A 23,902-nucleotide genomic window follows, 5' to 3' on the forward strand; every position below is an offset into this window, starting at 1 on the left:
TATTTAATGTCAGCTAGAGGTTATTGGTAACAAACACCTGCTTTTAGAGTAGAATTTAAGGATATCAAAGTACCAGGAACAAAACATAACTAGTTCAGACAGAGAGCTGATAAGGCCTTCCTATGAGTATCAAGTGTGAATTGTGTACCTGAAGAAAGCAAATAACACCAAAGGAATGTCTATCTGCTCTGATGGTTTACCTTGGATTCTTGTGAAACCCATTCTTTCAGGCCAAGACAGGGCACTATCAGGACATTAATTTTAATATGCTCTCCATTCCATATGCATGTGAAGACTTTTGTTGTTTTAAGTGCCAGAAACACATTAGTTATTTGGTTTTAATTACATTAAAATTTAACTTGATGCTACATTAACTTTAATTTTTACCCTAAAGAGAAGCAGACTGGAGAGAATGTTCAAGAGAGAATGGTTACACTAACAACTGTCATATGTGATCTTTAACAGCAAAAGTTTACCATGTCTGCCACCACCAAAAAAACAACCAGGGTAGCACTTTCATAGTAGAGAAAGCACCACCAGCAAGACTGCACAACTCAGGTTCTGGCAATAAAATTTCACTTAAATGTAAAATACAGCATTCTCCTTCTTTAATAAGGCTTTATTGTATTTCTTTTGTATTTGTTTTATTGTATTGTTTAATAAGTGTATCAAAACCTGATTTAGCAAGTAGCAAAATAAGATTTACTTTATGGTCAGTAATATGTATATGAGTGATGACTTTGTGGTACTTAAACTGTAATCTCAGGAAAATAGAATCAGTTTCAGTGTCTCTTCCTGCTCAACTGTTTCAATGAAAATCATGTTGCAATTTGTGGCATTGAAATTCTTCTAGGGTTAAAGAACAAAAAAAGGTACTCTATTAAAGCCAAAACAAACCTTGAAAGTCATTTCAATGAACTCTTATATTCCATCTCTAAGGGTCATTCTGGTAGGTAGTACATTTTAGCTGACAGAAGTTTAAAGTTTAACCATGCAAAAATCAGTCCCATAATCCAGCCCAGCATGCTGGCTTAGGCAGCTCCATTAAACCTGGCCTGTCCAGCAGGGAGTTCTGGATCCCAAGTGAAGGGAACATGAGGCACTACCCAGGGCAGCACTGACAGCACACTCAGTGCCAGCTCACACACCTCTGTATGGTACTCCACAGCAGCACAAGCTAATCTTTAGGGTATGGAAGACACCTCTAACTGCATTTAGAGGTCAGCATCCAAGTGCCAAACTGCAGTGCTTTGCTAACTAATCCTTCACATGCGTAGATTCATCTCTCCTTCCATGGAGGCAAGCCCATCAGACAGGCTCTGGTTCTGCCAATTAGCACAGACCATTTTTGTGACGTTCCTTTGGCAACACTGGAGCTCATATCATGTTCAGTAAGTTTCTCACTAGGTGGAAGCTTCTGAACTTTCAGGAATTTTCATCTCATTCATGAGAGTTTTGTGGCAGGGAACTTTCTTTGACAGCAAAACATATTTTGCTAACTAAACATACCCTCTTTTCCTGCATTAACACAAGCCAGGAAGAAAAGCACTTTTCTTTGACACTTTTGCAGTATTCAGGGGACAGATTTTTATTTTGCTGGTGTCTGTGTAAATTTAAGATATGAATGAATGGAAACATGAAGAGTCAGGAAACCCTGCTTAGCATATCTTTGTTAACTTTAAAAATGAAGACCCAAATCAAGCCTTCAGTAAACCCCCTAAGATCTCTTATGCCATTAACCATTTTATTTTCCATTCTCCTTCCAGGAATCAGTGTAAGGATTTTAAAACACAGTATTCAGTTCAAAGGAAGTGAAGTGTTTATCTGTCCACACCACTGGAGCTTATGCAGCCAGGAGGTGTAAAAAAAAAAAAGAATCAACATTACTAAGTATAAGCACTAGAAAATGTTTATCCTAAGAAAGTTAACTTCAGAGAGTTTTAAAGCCACATGCATTATGACACTATATGCATCAGACCAAAGCTTTTCAGCATATCTTAGAAAAATTAACATTCCAGCACTGAACTCCAAGGAGAAAGAGTACCTAAGAAGGCAAGTGGTGGAATTTTCATCACTGGAATAGGGTGCATCCCTGCAGCTGCAGCACTGGTGTGACTGACACAAAGCAACTCAGCCAGGTCTTGTCCAACTCAGCACACCCTCAGTGCACAGGGCTTTAAAGGAGATTGTAGCAGAGCCAAGCACATTATTCAATTGATAACTGTTTATACAGAAGACTAATTAAAACTCTAAACCCACATCTTTACTTTGTAGCCATGGCTCTTTCAGTTCACACTTCCCAACTCTGAAAGTTTTCCATCTACTGCTGTAACTTAAGCAGTTCCCACTCATTGTACTGTTCTGTTCAGCTTGTGAATAAGAACATTAAATAGCAGGAAAAAGTATTAAAAATAATTTCCTAGCAAAGTAAAAATAATTTTAAATCATAAAATACATATAGATTAGTTGGATCATAGCTACTTGGAACAACAGTATTACTCTATCACCCAAGAAGGCAGACACAGATAAGGCACTACTGAGGAGCATTAGTTTAAAACTGCAGTATTACTATGAAGAGTCCCTGGTGTTTAACATGGAAACATCAGAAAATCCTCCCCCCCCCAGCCTGAATGTAAAATCTATTCTATCTTTGACCAAACATTTCAAGGCAATTTCAAACTTTCACACTTGTGTCTCCACATTCACACATGAGAAGTGCTGGCAACTCATTATGCTCAAATTGAAATCAATTCCTCTACACAGCTACGTGTTCTGTCAATGTGTTGCTCAATGAAATACATCTGTTTAGCAGCCCTGCAAGCAAGTCAGTATCTCTTGCTCTGTAACATTACTAAAAAGTTAACTCACAGACGATGGCATGAGAGGCTTAGCTTCATTCTCGCAAATATAATGATCAGTATGAGTGGTAGGCAATTCATTATGTTTGAATTTGTATTTCAGGTGAACATTAGCTTTACCTGCATAATGTACAGGGATTTCTATCTTTGGCCCTATGACGTAGTGACCCTCCTCCAGACTGTGAGCTGTAATTGTTGTCCACTGCCGACACGAATGGATCAGAAGATAATCGCTGTCCCGAAGACCTTCTATAGTTTCTCCTGTAAAACAGATGTAGGGTTTTTTTTAAAAAAGAAAACAAACCACACTTACTGCATGATGAATTAAGAAAACATCACAACAAGCATTTTAATCTTATTGGTGTTTATTTTTTTCCAGAGTTTTTGATAATTAAAAATGCAATTAAGTAAATTTCAACTCTATCCAGTATTCACTTTTGCAACCTAAGCACCTTACCTTCCAGAAAACAAACATGAAGCAAAACACCTCAGTGCACACATACAATATCACAGAGATGCAATCCAGATTACTCAGTAGTGGCTCTGGGGCTCCTTTTTCAACTTTCTGCAACACACTTTTCATATTCCCCTTTCAGTCTGCCTATCTCACTCGATACAAATACTCCAGAGGTCCTTTAGTTTTTAAATTAAAAAAAAAAAAAAAACCAACACATTTCCATATTTTAAAAGAGAAGCATCACACTATCATACAGTAGTAACTGGATATCACACTTTCAGACACAGAGATTTCATCTTTGTCATTCTATCCCTTTGCAAGCCACGGTTAAATTAGCCTTTCAGATGTCTATAAACTTAATCCTATCACTTAAGGAAGAGAAATGAATAACTAAATTAATATTTTAAAAAAAATTTCACAAACATATAAGTCCCCTCTCATTCTGAAATTCAACCAGAAGCCTACCCAGACAACATGCTCCTCACCTGGCTAAGGCACTCTCTCATACTTTTCTAATCTGGTGTCTGTCAAAACCACCCCAAACACAGCCAAAGATCCAGCTCTCCTTTCTTCCCTTGCCCCTCACAACTTGGCATTTCTGCAGTATCCTCCCCTGTTCTACAGCTTGCAATGCATGATCAGGTCTAGAGTGCTCTGCTGGGTTTCCCAGCAATTGCAAGAGCCATATTAGACAGACCACTTAAAGTGCCAGCCACACATCTCAAGTGTGATATGATAAGTGAACAAAATTTCACAGAGCAGGAAACTGTTCAGTGTATCATCAGAACTGCTCTTACACACCTGCAGTCCTGCTCAGTACACTTCTGCATTAAGCACACAAAAAACCAGCCTTTCTCCTGGTGTCTTTGAAGCACTCACTTGGACTTTCAGGAACACTCAGTAGACACTAAACATGGTCCAAGAATAATGAAACTTTAAATTTCATTTTCCTTCTCTCCCCTACCAGCTCTCTGCAGTCACAGCCAAAAATAACACAAATAGTTTAGCCCTGGAATCGAGTTTGGACAAAACTCATCCCCTTCAGTTACTCCAAAAAACTGAACTTTCTCCACATTGTCCTGATATTCCTAAAATTCAGTGGAAGAATGAGAATTTCCTCAACCTGGGGCAGCAGACATTTCTTCTGTTCAGTCTCTGCAGAGGAGAGCTACTTCCCACTGAGCTTTTTTTCTGCCTGCAACAGGCACTCTTCCACCGTAGGCAACAGCTTCTACATAGCCCATTCCTGCCTGATTTCATGCTCCCATTCTATCAGAAAGCACCCTCCTACACGATTTTGAACAGAGCAACTGGTGTGTGTGAGAATTGTTAAGATTTTAAATCAGAAGAGACCATTACGGCCATCTGCTCTGACAGCCTTTGGCCACAGGATTCTGCTTGTTTCCTCCAAAAACTCAGATCTGGCTAAGCAAGGAAGAACATGGCCAAACCTGCAGAATCCAATAGATGGACTTCCATGGGTCTGCTGTTCCATGGCCTGTTAAACCTTAAAAACATTCCTGCTTTGCCCATTTGTGTCTTTAACTTATAACCATGGGTAAACTGTGATGATGGGGGTGTAGAGGAGAAACAAAAAAAAAAAAAATTAAGAAGTCAGAAAGTATACAAAGCTCCTTAGTACCAGTAAAGCCTAGGGAAGAGTGGCAAAATTACCATGCAGCACCAGAGAACTCTTTTCCCATCCATATCTTGAAAGAAATTCAGATATATTTGCTGAAGGAATTACGCATCTGCTAAGTTTTAGCAAATTATCAGACTGCCAGCATCTCCTGTTTTCTGCTTACAGGGCAACCTCTAATATGTATAAAATTACCTTCAGCTTGCTGCAAAGTTTTATGATTTTGAGGGAAAGCGCAATAAAAATAACAACAGTAACAGTAATAATAACAATAAATGGTGTTATTTGAAACTCATGTTTCAGTTTTGAAAGTTACACTCCTGCTTCCTATAATCTGTGGCAACAAGTAATAATTCTGTCCCACAACAAAATCCAACCAATGATACCCAAGGGAAGACCTAGTATTTTACTAGTTTCACTAACAGTGGTGAACAAATTTGGAATAAAACACAAAGCATCTTAGATATACATTTTCTCTGCCTTATAATCTGTAGGTATAATTTCAGAATATTAGCTAAAGGGAGGCTGGACTCTACACCCAGAATTGCAGGGGAATAATTACAGTATGGGTCACCCTCGAAGAATCTGAGGAAGATATTCTCAGGAAAATAAAGACACCCATTATGAAAAGGTGCTTCCAGACATGGCTCACATGCTGCGATCTGTTTAAGTGGTTGCTCCACTAAAACTGGGTGGGACAGGTGAGTGTAAAAAGAGATTAGTAAGGCAGGCCCAAGAGTGACTACATCACTGAGTCTGCAGCTGGAAGTAGCTGTATTTTCTTAAACAGAACCTTGGAAACCACAATTCTCATTACACCAATTATTTGCTGCAACCGATTACATCGGAAATGAATTCCGTGCTTTGCCACAGGAGACTGGAGGAGACAAGGTGAAGCAGATGTGACAAGGAGTTGACACTCCCCTTGGCTCCTAAACAAAGGGCAGGTCTGCCCTTACCAAGCCCTGATCTTTCCTAACCATTGGCGAGACAGATTCCTGGGGTTTGCTTTATGGGAAGAGGCTCCTTGTCACCAAGGGATTAGAGGACTCTCAAATACCTGGCCAACCATGGTATCCAATCTATGCAAGGAAAACATGACAAAGCTTCACTTCTTTCTTCCCTTTTCTTCTACTCTGTCTCCCCCATAAGACTTGCTCACTGATTTTAAAGTGCTTTCTTCCTGGAGGGGAGGACTTTCCAGGCTGGAGACCCTCTGACCCTTGCTACAAGACTCCTGTCCCAACCCAACCCAGCCCAAGCTCAGTTATCCCTTTACACTTCTCTCAGCCAACCACACCTTGCACAACAGCCACACGCACTCCATCTGATTCTCCCCCCCCCTGCAGTGGCATAAGTTATGCAAGCCTTTCATTAATCACATTTTGGCTGTGTGGGAGAGAACTCAGTTCTCACCTATCCAACACACTCCTAGGCTGCTGCTTACATAAAAATAAGACACCATGAAGAAACAGAGAACACAGGTCATTCATCTTTAGTAACAGTTTTGTCTCTGATGATCCAGTGTGGATTAGCTGCTCTATCTTTTCACCCTCTCCTCCCTGCCCCACATGCCTGCCATATAATTAAACCACTACAAAGAATTGACAGGCAAATACTTGTGCTGGTCTTTTACTCCCCCAAATAAAAGTCAAGAGAAGCAATGAACTACCACATGCAGTTCCCCACCTTTCCCCAAGCTGCCTACCTCCTTCCAAAATATGAGTCAAGTTTACTCATAATAATGCCTGAGACTAAGACACCCATGATTCGCTAGCAGCTCCTAAACCCTAAATCAAGTGTCAACACCCATCCTTGCCTGAGATTAAAAGCCTCACACCCCTAAACTGAAAACTTGGAACATACTGAAAGCCAGTATGTTCCAACACAAGCTGATCTCCCACAAGCACTCCAACCACAATCAATCTCTGGGTACTTCACTTAGCACCACCAAAACAGCACTGTAATAGGTCTTCAGGTGTTCACTGCATTATAGTGAATAAGATTCACGATAATTTTTTAATTGCATGACACATTTCTGTACAATTCCTAAAACCCTCTAATATTGCCAACACCACGCTTGTTGAAGGGTACTTGCAGGGGAAACACTAATCAGGAAAGGAAAATCATTCACATGTTGATACAGTCATTGCAAAAAAGGTAATTCCTTAATCAAGAGTCCCATGCTTATTAAATACCAATACTACTTTAATAATTCTTTCTAGTTCTGAAACTGGATCATCCATATTTGGCAAATCTTGACTCTGTCATTGTAAATATTCCAATTCCAATTTAACAGCTAACAACTGTAGCAAGACTGATGAAGGAGGAAAAGGATACCTTCATCTACAAATTCAGAGATGAAATTATGTCTTCACCTGTACTTTTTGAGAACCAGGTGATAAAACAGAAGTCAACTACTTGCAGGGAATGAGTTTATATATATCTATCCTGCAGCACAGAAAGAAAGTAATTTCTCCTGAAAAGAGACATTTCTGCAAGTTGCTGTCACTGCCTAATTTCTAAAGACACGTGCATTTTTATTTAGTTTAGCATTTCACAATTCCAAAATGTCTATGAATTCCCCCAAAGCCTCAGGACAAGAACTGAAGACCACTTCAGTTTTGAAGGGTCTGAGCACTCCTGTCTCCTCTTTGCTTCCTCCTGGATCACAGAATATCTCAAGTTGGAAGGGACCTGTAAGGATCATCAAGCCCAAGTGCTCATTCCTCATAGGACTGCCTAAAACTAAACCATATGGGTAAGTATCATCAAGAACCTCCTTGAACTCTGACAGGTTTGGTGCTCTGACCACTTCCATGGAAAGTCTGTTCCAGTGACTGACCACCCTCTCAGAGAAAAGCCTTTTCCTAATGTCCCATTACAGTCCACAACAGAAAACTCACAGGTCCCATGTACTCTGCTTGCCAAAGACAACAATGACTTTTCAACACCAACCACTAAAGAAAATTCATGAAACAAATGAAAAGAACCAACCAACAAACCAACAACAAAACTTTTATGGTTCTCCTCCTAATATTGGAAAAACTAACATTCAAGTCACTGCAAAATGTTCAGGCCAACATGACTCACTCACTCACTCACAGAAACTACACAGCTAAAAATAGGCAGTGATGTACAGGAATATAAATGCTTTATAATGCCACATACTTTGTCATTGTGGCTAAGAGCTTGCATCACCGCCTTAAAGCACAAGCTTTGCATCTGGAGACATTAAAACAGTAGGTAACAAGATAATTCAGAGAAAGAGAAGTCGTCACATGCAAGGTTCCAGTAACACAAGAGATTCCATTTACACACACCAGATGAGCTAGATACCATTTCCTCCTGCCAGGAAGATGGTTATGGACACATTCCACTCATTCATCACAGAAGACTGCAAAGTGAGCTTAGTGCTGTCCCTTGCACATCAGCTCAAGCACCCTGAACTTGCTCTTTCTGGGATGAAAAGGCTTACAGAAAAGAACCAGGAGCTCACAAGAGACTTAAGATGGCTTTTGTGAAATAACTGATGAAAAAGATGCCCGGGAAAACCCCAGGGAAAACTCAGCAAGACTCAGGGCCATGTGTTTTCATTAAGCCTGAACACCATCTGCATGCAAGGTAACAGATGCCGTACAATTAAGTGCATCACCCGGACTGTCTTGGTCAGTTAAGTAGGTGGTGAGTTTAATTATTCCATCTACTGTTCCATAATCACACTACATATCATTACATAGAAAAATCTCAGCAACATTAAAAATCATGACTGGGTGCTCAGCCAGGTACCTACCAAACCACACAATGGAATAACATCCACCTTATTCCCCCTCAAATTTCCACTAACATTTGCTAGGAATGACATGTCAACTGGAAAAAGAGGTGGCTGGCTGATCAGGTGAGCACCTATGCTGTGAAATAATTAGACAGAACTATCAGCATGTGGCTAGTCTTACAAGGGGAGGAGGTCTGTCTGGCAACAACTGAAAACTGAGAGAAAGCAACACTATCAGAAGCCAGAAAAAAGAAAGCAGTGAGGTTCTTACTTACTCATCATGCTCCCATTGCACTGAAGAGCCCTACTCACACACTATGTGCTTCACTGGGCATGCAGCTTGCCTGGACCTTCCCTAGCTGAGGACCAAACAAGCCTTGCATTAAGATAAACCTTAACATTAACCTACCCCATCATGAAAACAAAAGGACAGCCCCACACAGTATGAAACGAAGTTATAATCTATCTCTTGTTACAAAAAAAAAAAAAAAAAAAAAAGACAGTATTACAGACTTGCATGGCTCTGTGCAAAGAGATGTTTTGGGTCAGAGGGAGGTCACACTGCTAGCAGAAATATAAATGCCAGTGCTGCTTTTCATGGCAAAAGAAGGAACCTACAAAATCTGTCACTAGCAAACTAATAAAAGCTGTCTTGTTTCTGGAAAGGCAAATTTGTGTTTCAACAGACACAGCTAGTCACATAGCTCCCACACACGGTAACACCTTAAGATGAATTAAATTTTCTTTTCATCTTATTGGGAGATCCACAGAAAGTAAAAGATGAAGCCAAGGCCTCCTCTAGCACAAAAGCTTGAGGGAGACCCCATCTAAAAACCAGAAGCTCAGGGCTGAGCACTGATGAGACAGCACACCCGAAGAGACCACACACAGGTCAGAAACACCCAGCACCTGTGAGCAGCTGTGAACTGCAGGCATCACACACACTTCCGTCTCCTCAGCAATGAGGGTCTGGGAGCACCACAGGTACCTGCAAGCCTTTCCAAGGTATGTCTGCAGTACCACCAGGTGTTAAAATAAGGCTGGGTACCACAGCATTTTTTTGTCTTAAAAAAAAAAAAAGAAAGAAAAGATCAATCATAACTCCAGAGCCATTCTTATCTGAGAATCTTTGTTTCCTCTCACTGGTGGGCTAATCCTTTACAAAATCTTCAAAGAGGTCTCAGCACTTTAGTTCTAGTTTAGCCAGTTGTTTGTTTGGGCTTCTGATCTCTTAAAATACAACACAACAAAAAACGAGGCATAACATCCACAAAAAACCAGCAGATGGCAACTTCTTGTCCCACACAAACCAAGTAAGCAAAAACAAAAATATGTACACCAGGCTGCATCACAAAGAGCATTCACTGTTGATTTGAATTTGTACTCATTTGATTCAGGGAAACACAGAAGCACCAGTAGCACTCAAGCAGCACTGCACTGAGTTTGTTGCTTTCATGGGATTAACAATGCAAGTTCTCTGAAAAAACTTACACAAAAAAAAGCCTCAGAGTGTTAGCATGGGCAACAAGCTATTGAAAGAGAACTCCAAGTTCCCTGCAACGGGACAGCTTCCATCCGACTTGCACAGTGCTGTCAACACAGGATCCTTCACCACCCCCAGCACTCAGCTGTGCTACTGCCACAGCATCTCACTGGCACAACAGCTGCCTCTTCTCCTACAGATCATTTCATTGATACTTACAGCTTTCTTCTTTTATAATGATGACTTTGGGATTTACGTTTCGGGTGAAGAAGCAAAAAGTTTTTGCTAAGTCTGAATATTTAAATTAGGACAAATTATTTTATAATTATTTAGCAGGCTGTGCCACCTCTCCTTATGAGAACTCCATCTGAACTCTGAGGGAGGGTGGAAGGAGAAAATCAAACCTTTTGTTTTCTGCACACTGCATCATACTGCAGACTATCTGCTGGGTGTTTTATCTATGGAGATGCACCTCAATGAATGTCAAAGACTAATAAATATTAAATTAGGGTGGTTTGCTTGCTTAAGCTTTGGCACTGTCCTCTGTTACTGAGTCAAATCTCCATTGAGCTGTTCAACCTGTCAGTGCTATTTCTTTGGCAAAACCACTGGTCTGTGATGTAGGTCAGAAGAAAAAGTTCATTAGGTAGAGAAGAGCATCTGAATTTTTCAAGTCTGAAGTAGCAAAGGAAATTTGTAGGGAAAAATTCACATCACTGTAATGCTCCTTAAAGGAAGGGGAAGAACACCCCAGAAATATTTTGCTACATGATAAAGCCCACTTGTAGCAACATTAGACCTACAAAAAATATCTAATTTTTTTTTTAATTTTATTGTCACTGTGACTGAACAGATGCTCAAAAGAGTTACTCTTACATTAAATGTCTAATGGCAGAGAAGTAGAAAGAGCCTGCAATTGGAGAAAACACTACTACTGAAGAAAAACCTTCTCTGAAAGCCACTTCAAGTTATCAGTCTGACTTTCTGATCTCATACAGACACAAGAAAAGGCTGATTAAAAAATTAAAATCAAGCTGATCAGAGGAACTTCCTTGTTTAAAAGAAAGCACAGCAACCTGCGTGGGAGTATATCATGTGAAGTCTAAATACAGACTGCCAGTAAGTTAAAAGGGTAAATATTATAATTTCTAGGAGCAAATATTGTAGTTTCTAGGAGTAGGATGAAAAAAAAAACCAACAACCCAACCAAAACAAACCACATTAAAATTTAAACATCTCAGGGCTATATAATGTAGTGTACTAAATTTTTAATTTAAAGTGGGCAGATTCATTAGGCAAGCCTGACAGTGGTCTCAACTGACTTTCTGTGTCTGAGCACAGTGGAAAAGATGAAAACAGAAAGCTCTGTACCCAGCTACACAATCTTTTGAGCTTTCAACACAAAGCTCTAGAAAAATATTCCAGTTATATCTAGGGCTATTGATAATCAGCCTCACTTTTCAGTTTCCCTTCTTCCTTCTCAAACAAATTCCCAAGTAGTTTTCAATATGTGCTTCCATTTAACACTTCCATTCCTGCAGCACATTCATTTGTGCTGCTTCCCATTATCTGGATCAACGAGCATTTCTGTCATGATTCAAACTGCAACTTAACACTCCTCTATCCAAAAAAAATAAACCCAAAGCAATACTGACTTGACCTTCCATCAGCAGCACAGACTTCATGTCTTCCAGTGGGTGAAAAGTTTCCTTTGACAGCATAAGGATTCATACTTAATTTGATCTTAAGATGACTTACATTCTTCCTTCTTTTGCCAAAAACAAGAAGTGGGAAAAAGTTGTAAGCATGGAAGTTCAGATAAAATTAGTCAAAATTTTTCTGTGCTGTCTGCCAGATTAAGACTCAACCTACTGGTGTTCAGAGTTGCTTTTTAACCACAAAAAGAGTTTGGAAAAAGAAGTTTAAAAAATATTTTTATTTGAGAGCTAGGCATCAAAGCCAGCTCAGGTTGTGCCTCACAAACTCAACAACAATTTCACATCATCTCTTCATTAATTCACTGCTGAGACAATGTAGGAAATGTCCATGAGACTTGTCCAACCTCATCCAGAGCTGCCCAAAAGCTGCTCATCTGCAGCAAGGTCTACCACCAGCAGTTACACTTGTCTCCACCTTGGATGGTGGAAGGAGGGACACTGAATCTTCCTGCAGCTTCAGGGAGAGCTGGGCAAGATGCATCTACCCAAGAAACAGTTTGTCCCAGATGAAGCCTCTTGCCACCGTACACCCCAGATGAAACACAGCTGCTGTTGGCTGCACTAAAACAACTCTCAGTTGTCTGAACAGGAATGCAGCTTGCTTCACTGAGCCTACCTGCTCAGCGAGGAAGGAGCAAGGACAGCATCACCCCCAGACTGCCTTCTATTACTACCTGGGGTACTTTGCGCATTGATGTAATCCTTCAGCCTCACAGTACTGTGATCAGACTTTGCTCTGGGCCACCATTAAATATTTCACAATCAAGAGAAAGGAGATAAGGCTTTATTTCTGCAATCCCCAATCCCTCTGCAAAAGCCTGATAAAATCAAATTGCTTCAATCCAACTCATGCTGAACTTACGCTATCACCCACTAATACCTAACAAGAGAGCAGAGACTCCCAACCACCTATTCTTTTTATGCCTGCCAGCAAGACGACAGGTTTATTTCTCTAGGATTAGAATTTTGCTATTGGAATGACTGGATATACCAGTACTGTTGCAACAAATCAGCATAAACCATAATCTCATTACAAAGCTATGGGACAGATTAATCCACTGAAAAATCCAGTTTGTTCCAAGGCAAGCTTTTCCCTAGCTGCAAATATACAGAGACAGCATCTCAGTGAGTCTTCAAAAAAACCTGTTTGACCTACTGCAGGGAAGAGAAGGACAAATATTTTAAATAAGCAGTAACTGGAATTTTGGTGCCACTGCCACTGACGGTAAACTCTCTGCTGACTTCAGCAATCTCACAGTTTGAACCTTGGCATCTTGCTTTCTTTGTGTTCATAAGAGAACTAGTGAGAAAAAAAAAAGAAAGAGTAGTAACAACACAGATTTCATTGAGCTTTGTTTGTGTTTATTTCAAGCCTTCAGAACTAACATCCCAGAATGAAAAACCTTACTTTTTATGAATTCAAGCCAAACAAGCCAAAACACATCTTTCAACACAGACTGCTCTTCACTCCCACACAGGGGGAAAAAACCACTCAGTACAACAACATCTTAACATTCATATTCCAAAACAGAGTAACTTTCTGTTGCTACCATAATTACTCTTCTTATTAATATTGAGCATCATCAGATGTAACTGCAGATTTGCTGTATCCTCATGACAGATTTAATTCTATGATTAATCAAACAAAACAAACACCATGGTTACTTACAACAGCCTAGAAAATATCAGCAATTCTTTAAACTATTCTGATACTCTGCAACGTGTTGAATAACTGCCAACTATAAGTGGCAACTATTTGTCATTGTAAAAAAAGGAGGGAAAAAAAATCATACAACCACTCAATTCCTTTAAAATGAGATTCTTACAGAAGAGAGCTCTCTGGGTTTGAAGTCACCTAAGACCACAAATCTGAAGTGCTAAGAAAAACAACAAGGAATGACAAGTTTAACAGTATTTAAAATGGTCACAGGTTAGAAATTTTGAGGAAAAAGCTAAATAAACTTTTCATTGCATGCAAGAGAGGTTCCAGCCTAGTTTATTGTTACCATAGGGAGTGAGAGAAAGGAATTGTGTTGATCCCATGTGTCGTTAATTTTCCATTTTGAATTCTCATTCAAAAAAAGTCAACATCAAAGGTGTAAAAAAGTTAAAATATTTATCTGCCCTTTGCCGTGAAGGCACCAGGCCTGGAAATTTCAAAAGCAGTCTGATAGGTAAAGAGAACAACAGCACCACCTGACCAAAGGAAAAACACAGCAGTAACGAGATCTCTGAGCAGTTTGCTGCCATACAAATAAGCTCCTTTAAGTACTTCATTCAGAGAACTGAGGTTCTCTTTCACTAGAGGCAGGCATTCCTCATTCTAGAGAGCTCCTGCTCAGATAGATGTGCCTATAAATACTGTGAGGTCCATTGGAGAACACACTTCCAAGCGCCTGTTTAGCATCAGGTGCCCAGCTGGAGAAGGTTAATACTTAAGAGGTGGGAGGTCAGCATTTAGTATTGCACTTAACACAGTGTCACTGACTTCCTATTTATGTCCAAGCACAGATACAGAGTGGTTGCTTCAGCTGATCAAGCCAGAGGCAGCTGCACACCTTTGGCTGCTGCACAGGTCTTGGGCAGTGAGGTCAGGGAAGGCTGGGTAAAGCTCCCTGGAGTTGAGATGCCGATGAAGAAAATGTTAACCCTACCAACCTCGTGGATTTAAGAGCTAGAATTTGATTCCAGATTGTCCTGGCAGACAGAGAAACAGTCTATTCATTCAGACTTTTCCTGGGCACAGCATGAGAGCTGGGAAGCTCTCATTGACAGTTATTTATAATTAGATGATATTTTAAAATAGCATCCAAGTAAACATGCTCTAGCCTCTCATTATCTATCCCAAGTCCTAAAGTGACACCACAGCACTTTGTGTTGCACAGCAGTGATCCCTGCTTGAACTTAGGGCATCTTGGACAAGTTCCCAATTAAAATTAAGTACCCCAAACACAGGAGCTGCTCAGGCATAGTTTTCTTTGGCTTTCAGAGAACTCATCATTACAATTTAATTTGTCTCTCATCTTTCTTGCTGCCTGGGTTTAAGGATGAAATAAAAACAGCTGGAAGTGAACAAAAGTTCAGCTCTGCTCTGAAGTGGGGCTGCCACCTGGCTGCTTGCCCAGTGGCCTGGCCCACCTCCCTGTGCCCTCACAGTCCGAGCAGGCACTAATGGGCTGTGCACACACAGACCCAGACTGTTGGAGCTGCCATTGCCTCTGCTTTTTAGCTATGTGCACCCCACCCCCCTTCTGCTCAACCTGGAAAAATTCAAGTATCACTAATAGGCAGGTAATGGCTCTTCAAACATAGGCTGACTGCATACAGGGACAGAAGTATGGATGTTTAATTCTAATTAGGCACCTCTGGTCTGCTTACATCCTGGAACAGTATCTGGGTAATACAGGAATACTAACAGGAGGAACACATTTAAAGCAGCAACCTTTTCTGATCAAGAACAGTCTTAATCTTAAATAAAGTTTATTTCCATTGTTTCAGAGAAATCTATACTTCAGCTGTAAAGTATCAGAAGAATGGATTTTGCTTTTAACAAAACATAAGGGACAGGCGAATAACAGCTCTTTGATAATATTTCTATCACCTTAAGAAGGCACACACAAAAAAAAAAAAAAAAAAAAAAAAAAAACCCAAACAAAAAACAACCCACCCTCCTGTGGAAAGCTTTGGCTTGGTAAGCAGCATGCAGAACACAGAGTGAATAAAAAAAGCCCATCATGCCTCACTCTCCCCTTGAGGGCACATTTATCTTTGCCCACAGGCAATTTGGTCTTAAGATATTTCGTTATATATTGACAGGAATCCAAATGATATCTGACATTGCAACCCATAAGACATGCAACAGAAAACTCTTCTTCTCCAATCCTGCCCTACATTCGGCTGCAGTGCTGTCACAGCTTTGCTGCTGGTCTGCAGCCACATCCTGGGTCCAGGGGCTGCAGCAACACGTGCATGTTACTACATTTTGTATTTGGAGCCCTCTCACCTCTCTGAGTCACACATGTGAAGGTGCTTTTTATATTTTACTGCTATGAGCTTTCTGCTTTACATTCAGAGATTAAGACAGGAAAAAAAAAATGTCTGACCATAATGAAATAATGTGAGTGCAACTCAGGTAAGATCTCAGATTTAACTCTATGTGTGTGCCTGTGACCTCTTCCAAGAGGAAACAGGGCAGTTTGTCCTTTGAATACATAGAAGCCTAAACAAAAACTGTTAAGAAAGCAGCAGGAATATAATTAAGTGCTTTGGAAGCCAGTCTTTCAGCAAGGCTACGCACCTAAGATTCTCCTTTTGGCTCATCACATCATATCACAAATTGACAAGGATTACTATTATTCTTACAAATACACAGCTTCCCACTCTCATTCTCTAGGTCAAACCAGCAATCAATGTGGGCTAAGAAAAGGAAGCATTACATGCAAAGCCTATCAGTTCACATTTGAGTCCTGCCAGCAAAACTCCCTTCACCGAAGTGAAACAAAACATCATGTCAGCAGCACAGTGCTGGACTCCACAGGGGGAGATGCCACGTTTTCTGCAATGATAGCAGCCACCCCTCTGCAGCAGAGAAGGAATTGCAGCTCCTTTTAACAGCAATGAGCTGCAATTCCAGCTTCTGCCCCCAGTGACCAGAAACACTGAATTCTCCAGAAATGCCTAAAATTACTTTTCTTGCTTGCTTTCCCACAAGGTAGCACATAGGCAGCTATCCCTCCTGGAACACACACAGCAAACACCACACTGCTCTCTGGTCCAACAGAGAGCCTGACTTCCTCCACACTGAGGGAAAAAGAAGAGGGCAGAGCAAAAAGATGAGGGCATGGAGGAACGGAGAAGCAGAGTTTGCACAGGTGCTGGAAGAAGACAGTACAACAGATGAAAGGGGTGAAAGACTATTCTATGTGAAGAAAAGAAAGGATAAAAGCAGCTCCTTTTGCTGCTTCATTCTGCCACTGCTGGGAGTTTTACCTGACAGTGACCTTGCAGACAACCTTGCGACACCTCCTGGAAGCCCACAAGTGCAGGATGGGGCATGGAACAAATGACACAGATGGGAACCAAGAGTTCCTTGAATCCACCATGCTCTAAAGGGACACACGGAAAGATGCAATAGGAAAGCTGGACAAGAAGAGATCTGTGCACAAATGCCGTTTTCCTCCCCCTCCTTAAAGAAAAAGTTTCCTTCATTTTCCCACCCCAATCTCCCCTCCTTCATCTCCAAAATGGTGAGGTGCCAGGAAGCAACAAGAATAGCTTTCAGTGGGGCAAATAAGCAAAACTGCCAGTTGGAACCACAACAACAGAAAAGCTGCAAACTGAAAAACAAACACGGGAGAGCGGGTATCCAAGCATTTGAATACTACTTGGAAATAGATCCTGAAAGTTAGTAACTCGAGTATTTAGACAGCATAGCTTTTACAAACCCAGCTGGCAAGGCAAACATGCTCTGCTTCATTCTGGCTGCCCAGCTCACGCAGTGCTGAGCAGCAGCCCTGGCAGGGCAACACCGAGTCGGGGGCAGCTCTGAAATGACGGCTTATGCTGCACGAAGGGACCTTCCTCCACTTGTGCCCTTGGCTCAGCCTTGGGCACACAGCCTGAACCTCCAGGACAGACTGAAGGCTTAGGCACTCTATTCAGGGTGGTTAATCTCTGTACTCTGTGCAACAAGCCCACATCCTCCTTGCAGAGCAGAACAGTGTCCCCACACAGCCTCTTGTCCGGCACATTGCCTTTGGAGGGTGCACACCCCCATACTGTTATCCCAGCCAGCAGCTGCTGCTCCCCTAAACAGAGGCTGCAGTCCCCTAGCCTGTCCCTGGAAACCTGTCACCTATGGAGCCACATCCTTACAGGTAGATGTTTTGCCATGCGGGCACCAAGACAGAAAGCAAAGCAGCACAAAATGGCCCATCAAAAGGGGCTTCTACTTCTTTACTCAGCTTTATTCCCACTACCCCAGCTCTGACTGTAAGGAGAAATGTCCCAACTTCCTTGCCACCACCACAATGTTTTCCCTGCTCATTTCACAAACAGAATTGCAGCATGTTGTGTTTTATATAACATTTGAATCACTATGGTTCAGCCCTGGTATGTAGCAACTCCAGTATCAACTTCATCAGGTTGAGCTCTTGGGCATCTTCCAGCTTCTGAGACCATGTTTAAATCTTTATTCTTGGTTCTCTTAGAAGCTCAGTGACATCTCACAGACCAAGGAAATTCACACACATCCAAGTTCTCTGTGATTACAAGATTATAACAAACCCCAAAACCAAAAAGGACACTTTTCAAGTGATTTTGCATTTCTTGAATGCTAGAACTTCCAGGAAACTCCAAGTGACCTTCCCCACAGCAACAAGATTTGCTGCTTTTCCTGGGAAAACCGCCATCCACTCCTCTGCTGAGAGCCCATCAGCTCTTGCTTGGGTGTGCAGATGCTGCAATCCCTGGCACAGGGCTCCCCACACCCCCAAACACACAGCTCTGGCAGATATTGGTTGGCATTTCACATCTTCATCGTGGCTTGATCCACTCAGTGTGCACCTTGCAGTCTCAGGAGCATCTCCCTCCACATAACAGGCAGCCTGAAGGATGAGGAGGCTGGACTCCACAGCCTCCCCAGCCCCAGGAAGATCCTTCTCCCCCCACCAGCATGCAACACCAAGCTTGGCAGAGCAATACATCACATAGCAGCAGTACAGGAGATACACAGGAGATACACAGGAGATACACAGGAGATACACAGGAGATACACAGGAGATACACAGGAGATACACAGCAGCTATTCTTGCTGGTGCCAAGCCTCAGCCAAGCACGCAGGTGCCCTGACAAAGCTGTGATTTATTAGTTTTATGCCAACTTGCACACCGTCTCAGAGACTGCAGTGCAGATGTGGCTCTAATCCTCAGCAAAGACACTCTTCAATCTGCTTATACACCTCAATTTTACATTTCTGTGCTAAGCCCTTTAGATGAGCAGACGTGGCTTACAGGTGGAGACACAGTGAAGTTCGCTCCACAAGTTTTTCATACTGCAAAAGGCATGAAAATCGCAGACCACAAATGCTACGTAAAACTCTTTCCAAAGAGAAGCACCATTAAAAGCAAAAAATTTCAGACTTGAAATATTGGCTCACTGAGTTTTATGAAGGTTGGTTTTGAGTCATATGCAATCCACATTAGGGTGATGAATATTTTCCTATAGGGGAGAGACTTAAGCTGCCCTAATCCAACCAACTTGTTACTCCTAATGCCAAAAGGAAATACAGCAACACCCATGCCCTTTGCTTCTGACAAACCACCACTGGAATGACTGGAACACACTAAAACTCTTCCCACAACTTCCATCAAATCCTGTTGCACCAGACCATGCTGTCCAATATCCTCCAGCATTTCATCTTGGCATAGCTGCCTTTGCTGGGGCATTACAGGGAGTGCCAGTTCATGTAATCACTGAAGCCAGGAACACCTAGTTCCAGAACAGCACTTACAGACAAAGCAGAAAACAACAAAGCCCTTCTTTCCTATGCTAGACTTATACCATTCCTTGCAACAGCAGCATATGATTCATCACACCACATTTGTTTTAAGCTTAGGGGTTTGACTAACTGTTTGAGGCACCTTAATACCTTAGATTTTATGTGTATCTTGTGCTTTATTTGAAAGCTAGGTGTAATTTAAATGGGGGGGGGGGGGGTGGCGTGGTGGAGGAGAACTTAAAGTTATAGCACTTGAATTCCAGTTTAAGAAACGACTAATGGTATTTCACCTTCCAATACCTGAACTACATAATTATCCAGGAAGTGTTTAACCAGTTATGTACATGAAGGCTTCACCTCACAAAGTCAAAACTTTAGAAACTGAAACAAAGAGCTAGTAGTTTCATACCTTGAATAACAGAGAAGAATAAGAACATTTATTAAGCACCCAAGAAGTAAGAGCAATGAATTCCATCTATATTCCATCCTAGCAGCCCTAACACAGTACCAAGGGTTCAAATCTGTGGTTAAGAACACATAATACACACTACTAAAATGGGTGTGATGCTGAACTCTTTATCTATCTCACTGGAAGTCCAGGGTACTCCTGGGAGCAGGTTTTGCCAAGCTACTGGCTTCCATCTCCAGAAGGGCACAATAATTTTCACAGACACCATTTGGTAGCTGCAGGTTTTAAATGAATTAAAAGCTTTTTCACTAAAATGTTTCTGGAACACATCTCTGCCAGCAGGGGAAAAGAAAAAAACCAATCCAACCAAAACAAAAACCCAGGAGCAGTGGTTAGTGGCAACCTGTCAATTGGTTTTCCCATTCAATGGTCTTGATGGTAACAGCAGATGGCACCGTGAAGGTAGAAAGAGGAGGAAGCAAGCAGGAGATGCTACTGGAATTATTCTTTAATGGCAGAACACACAGTATAAACAGTCAGAGTTTCAAAGCTGTTCAGCACCTAAGAAGAAATCAAGCCATGTGGATACAATGGATCTTGAGGATATTTGCTGTCAAATCAAACACTTGTCTTGTCTGCCCCATAAGAACTATCACCTGCCACAACTCAGTGGACAAGGCAGCTACACCTACAGTTGGCAATCAGATCACGGCCATTACCCAGGGTCTGAGCATATCTGAAACCTCTTTCTTGGTCCGTTCAAAAGCTTTGCCCAACTCCCACATGATGCCTTTTAAAGATTTCTTCAATAGCAGACTACTGAGACATGCTGCACTAGCTTCTCAAAAGAAGGAGGTCATTCAAGACAATTAAAGCACGGATAGCAGCATTCAGACCTCTAAAGAATAAGTCTCTTTGTAGTTTCAAAGTATTGTTCAGCTGCACAGATAACCCACATTTGTGGAGTGATGCAATGCAAAATTTTCATTATGTACATGGCCATGCTGTTCTATTGAGTATGATCTTCTTTGATAAGATGTGAGGGTGCTTAGTTTCCAGAACTGGAATCAGCTCAACAGTAATGTGCTGAACAGAACAATAGTCCCCTGAACATGACTGGGGCAGACAGTTGTCACCATGAGAAAGTTTTGAAATGGAAGAGAAAAAGAGAACCTGAAATACAACTAAATAAAATCCCTTTGTCCCCAGGAGCAACAGCAGTACGAACTCACTATTCACCCGCTACTGATATGCGCAGGAGTTCACCTAAGGGTAAGAAAGAAGAAAATCGGCTTTTAAATCTGTTACCCATTTTACAGATTTTTCCTTTTTTTATAGCCACCAATTCTGCCATTTCATCTTACAGCACATTTACAATGCGTAAGGAAGAATCTCCTTCACTGCCTTGGTGGCTCATTGAGAGCCACAATAAAGTTCTGCATGTTTTCCCTGCCATGCACCGTAGGGAATCACTTCTCTGTCAGTTGAGGTCAAGTGCCACTGTATTTGATTCCAACAGCACCAACACTTTTTTTTTTCCCTAGATATCACTTAGGAAAAAAATAAAAATAATCACAGAACAACATGGCCTTTTAATTCCATAAACCTTAATCTCTGTACACAAACTGTGAATTTCTGTGAATTCTTCCAGTTCGCATCCAATATATGGGTAAAAAATACCTACAAGCAAAGGCTGATCTTTGCTTGTGAAAAACACATCAAAACTGTCTGGGAAAAAGGGAGTTCCACTAAGAAAAAGAATGACAGGCTCTTATGAGTCTGAAGGGAGCAGTAAGCTTACAAAAAAAAGCCTGGCCTAAAGCTCAGCTCTACGCAAAGCAATATTTTCTCGATCTTAACCTTGATAGCATTTCTCTTTTACCCTTCAAAATTATCCTTAGAAAAATAATTAGCAGAAATCTAAAGCCCTGAGATCACCATGCACAACATCATTTATGCACTAGCAACAAGACACAGCTCCAGCTTCACCATCAGCTTTTTCTCCTGATGGTCTGAGGAGAGCCAAGCCCAGCCTCACGTGCAGCCCTGGTTCTCACAGGCCAGCCACGCTCACCTTTTGCCCCGTTGCAAAAACCACAGCGCGATAAGATCTCTTTCTGCCGTGGGTTCCCAGAGCAAAATCTTTCCCCCACTGCACCCACCCACAAGTCTCTCACTGGGGTGGTATTCAGCTGTGACAATGCAAATCGGGACTAGGGGGCACAAAGGGGGGAGGACAGGAAAAACACAGCACAAAGCTCGCTCCTCTCTTGCTCTTCAAGTCTTGCTTCTTTTCATCTGAAAGAGCCCACTCAGTGAATTCCAGAGCGTGAGATCAAGTCCATGCATTTTCACTGGTAGGGTGTTCAGCACTTTTTTTAGCAGTTTTGTGTTTGAGTTATCATCTAGAAATATTTAAGTCGTTAAGGAAGTTGGGAAAAAAACCCATACAAAACCATTTGCTCCCTTCAAGAGTGACAGGTTTGGGTTTCTTTCAGTCTATTTGTTCAATTAATATAACAACGTTCACCAGGAAAACAATAAAACACATGAACACATTGAAACCAAAAAAAGTTGATTTATGACTTAACAGCATCCAAAAGCATAACCCGAAACACAACCAGTCTTAAAATTAAAAATAAAAAAAAAGGGAAAAGTTTTTCAGGTTTTCAAACTCTGAAGAAAAAAAACCCCAGAAGTTGACCTATTTATAATTTCTAGATGGATAAGGTAGGCACGAATGCCTAATTACTTCCAACTATATCTTGATGTAACAAAAGACTACTTCCTCCCATATCGTCAAGAAAAACCCTCCCTTCTCAGCAGAGGACCAAATTTAGTGCACATAAATATTTCATAACTTCATCCTGTCAAGAAATCAAACTGAATTACTTAGGGCAATTTTCCAGGAGCTGCACATCCAAGCTCGAAGAATAAAACTGAACTGATCATACCCATTCTTCTGCTTCATATGAAAGGCCAGAAGGTGAAGCAACAGTGCAAAACTGGGCATCTTGTGTGGTGTCATCTAAGAACATTATCCACCAAGTGCTAAACTCCATTAAGAAATGTAGAAACAACACAGTAAGACTGACATCTTCTGAAGAGAATACGACTCCAGCTTTACAATCCCCTCCTACATCATGATTTGACAGAAGAAAAAAATTTCGGCTTTCACAAAACCTCGTGAAAAATGAAACAACAGCAAAGAAACAACTTGCTGCTACAGACAGAGGCCAACCACAGAATCAAAAGGTGACTGAAGACAGACATCTACAGGTGGTTTGATTTCCAACAGCATGAAACACACGCAGCTTCTGCTGACCTGGAGAGGAATTCAGCACCTGAAGAAGATGTGAGGGCATTTCTGTGCAAACAAACCCTGACCCAAAGATAAGAGCCACACCCTGATAAAACTGGCACACGACACTACCTTGCTAACAGAGGTAGCCTTAAACTTCTGAAGCACTGGATGACACTCATTTGGATTGGCCTCTGCATTTATTTTCTTCAGCATCAAGAAATACTCCGACAGAGCTCCACTCGTTAACCTTGCAAGACAAGAACTGGGATGCAGAGCAACCACCCCGCAACAGCCCGTGCTCCAGTCAATTCCACAAGCATTGCACATTCCCAGCTTTCCTCCTTTAGAAGGTTATGCACTGATTCATGGTTGCTTTCTCTTATTGCAAGACAAGCTTCTCTGGAAAAAGGAAAAGCACTCTCCTCCCATCCCCAAGACCATGGCGTCTGCGTTCTTTATAAAATATTGATTTGTCTGCTGTCTGTAGTGCCCGAAGTTAAAAGTACATGCATTTGAGTAGGTAAAACCAGACCCCTGAACTGGGCAGGCCTAAATCAGCTCCAACCCAAAGACCTTCACAGAGCTCCACCTGAGCCTGCCTTCTGGCAGGGCTTAGTGCAGGGCTGAACCACTACAGCAGGACACCTACACCAACAGCTGCCTCCTGTCTGGCCATCTCAGGGCACAGGCAGAAGAACGCAGGTCTGTTTACACCCACTTGCCTGTGCATACGCTCTTAAATGTGGCACATAGGACAAAGA

The 23,902-nt window shown here is 41.5% G+C and overlaps 1 protein-coding gene across 2 annotated transcripts in view; it reads right to left on the reverse strand.

Moving 5' to 3' along the window:
• GAREM1 (GRB2 associated regulator of MAPK1 subtype 1) overlaps positions 1 to 23,902 on the reverse strand; it is a 101,711-nt gene that overhangs the window by 75,900 nt on the left and 1,909 nt on the right. For both annotated transcript variants that reach the window (XM_059859990.1, XM_059859999.1), the window contains one exon: positions 2,979 to 3,119. In XM_059859990.1, coding sequence (XP_059715973.1) covers positions 2,979 to 3,119 — 141 coding nt within the window. Of the gene's footprint in view, positions 1 to 2,978; positions 3,120 to 23,902 lie in introns of those variants that run through there.

The sequence above is a fragment of the Haemorhous mexicanus genome, chromosome 1 (assembly GCF_027477595.1).
Source record: "Haemorhous mexicanus isolate bHaeMex1 chromosome 1, bHaeMex1.pri, whole genome shotgun sequence".
Classification (NCBI taxonomy): Eukaryota; Metazoa; Chordata; class Aves; order Passeriformes; family Fringillidae; genus Haemorhous; species Haemorhous mexicanus.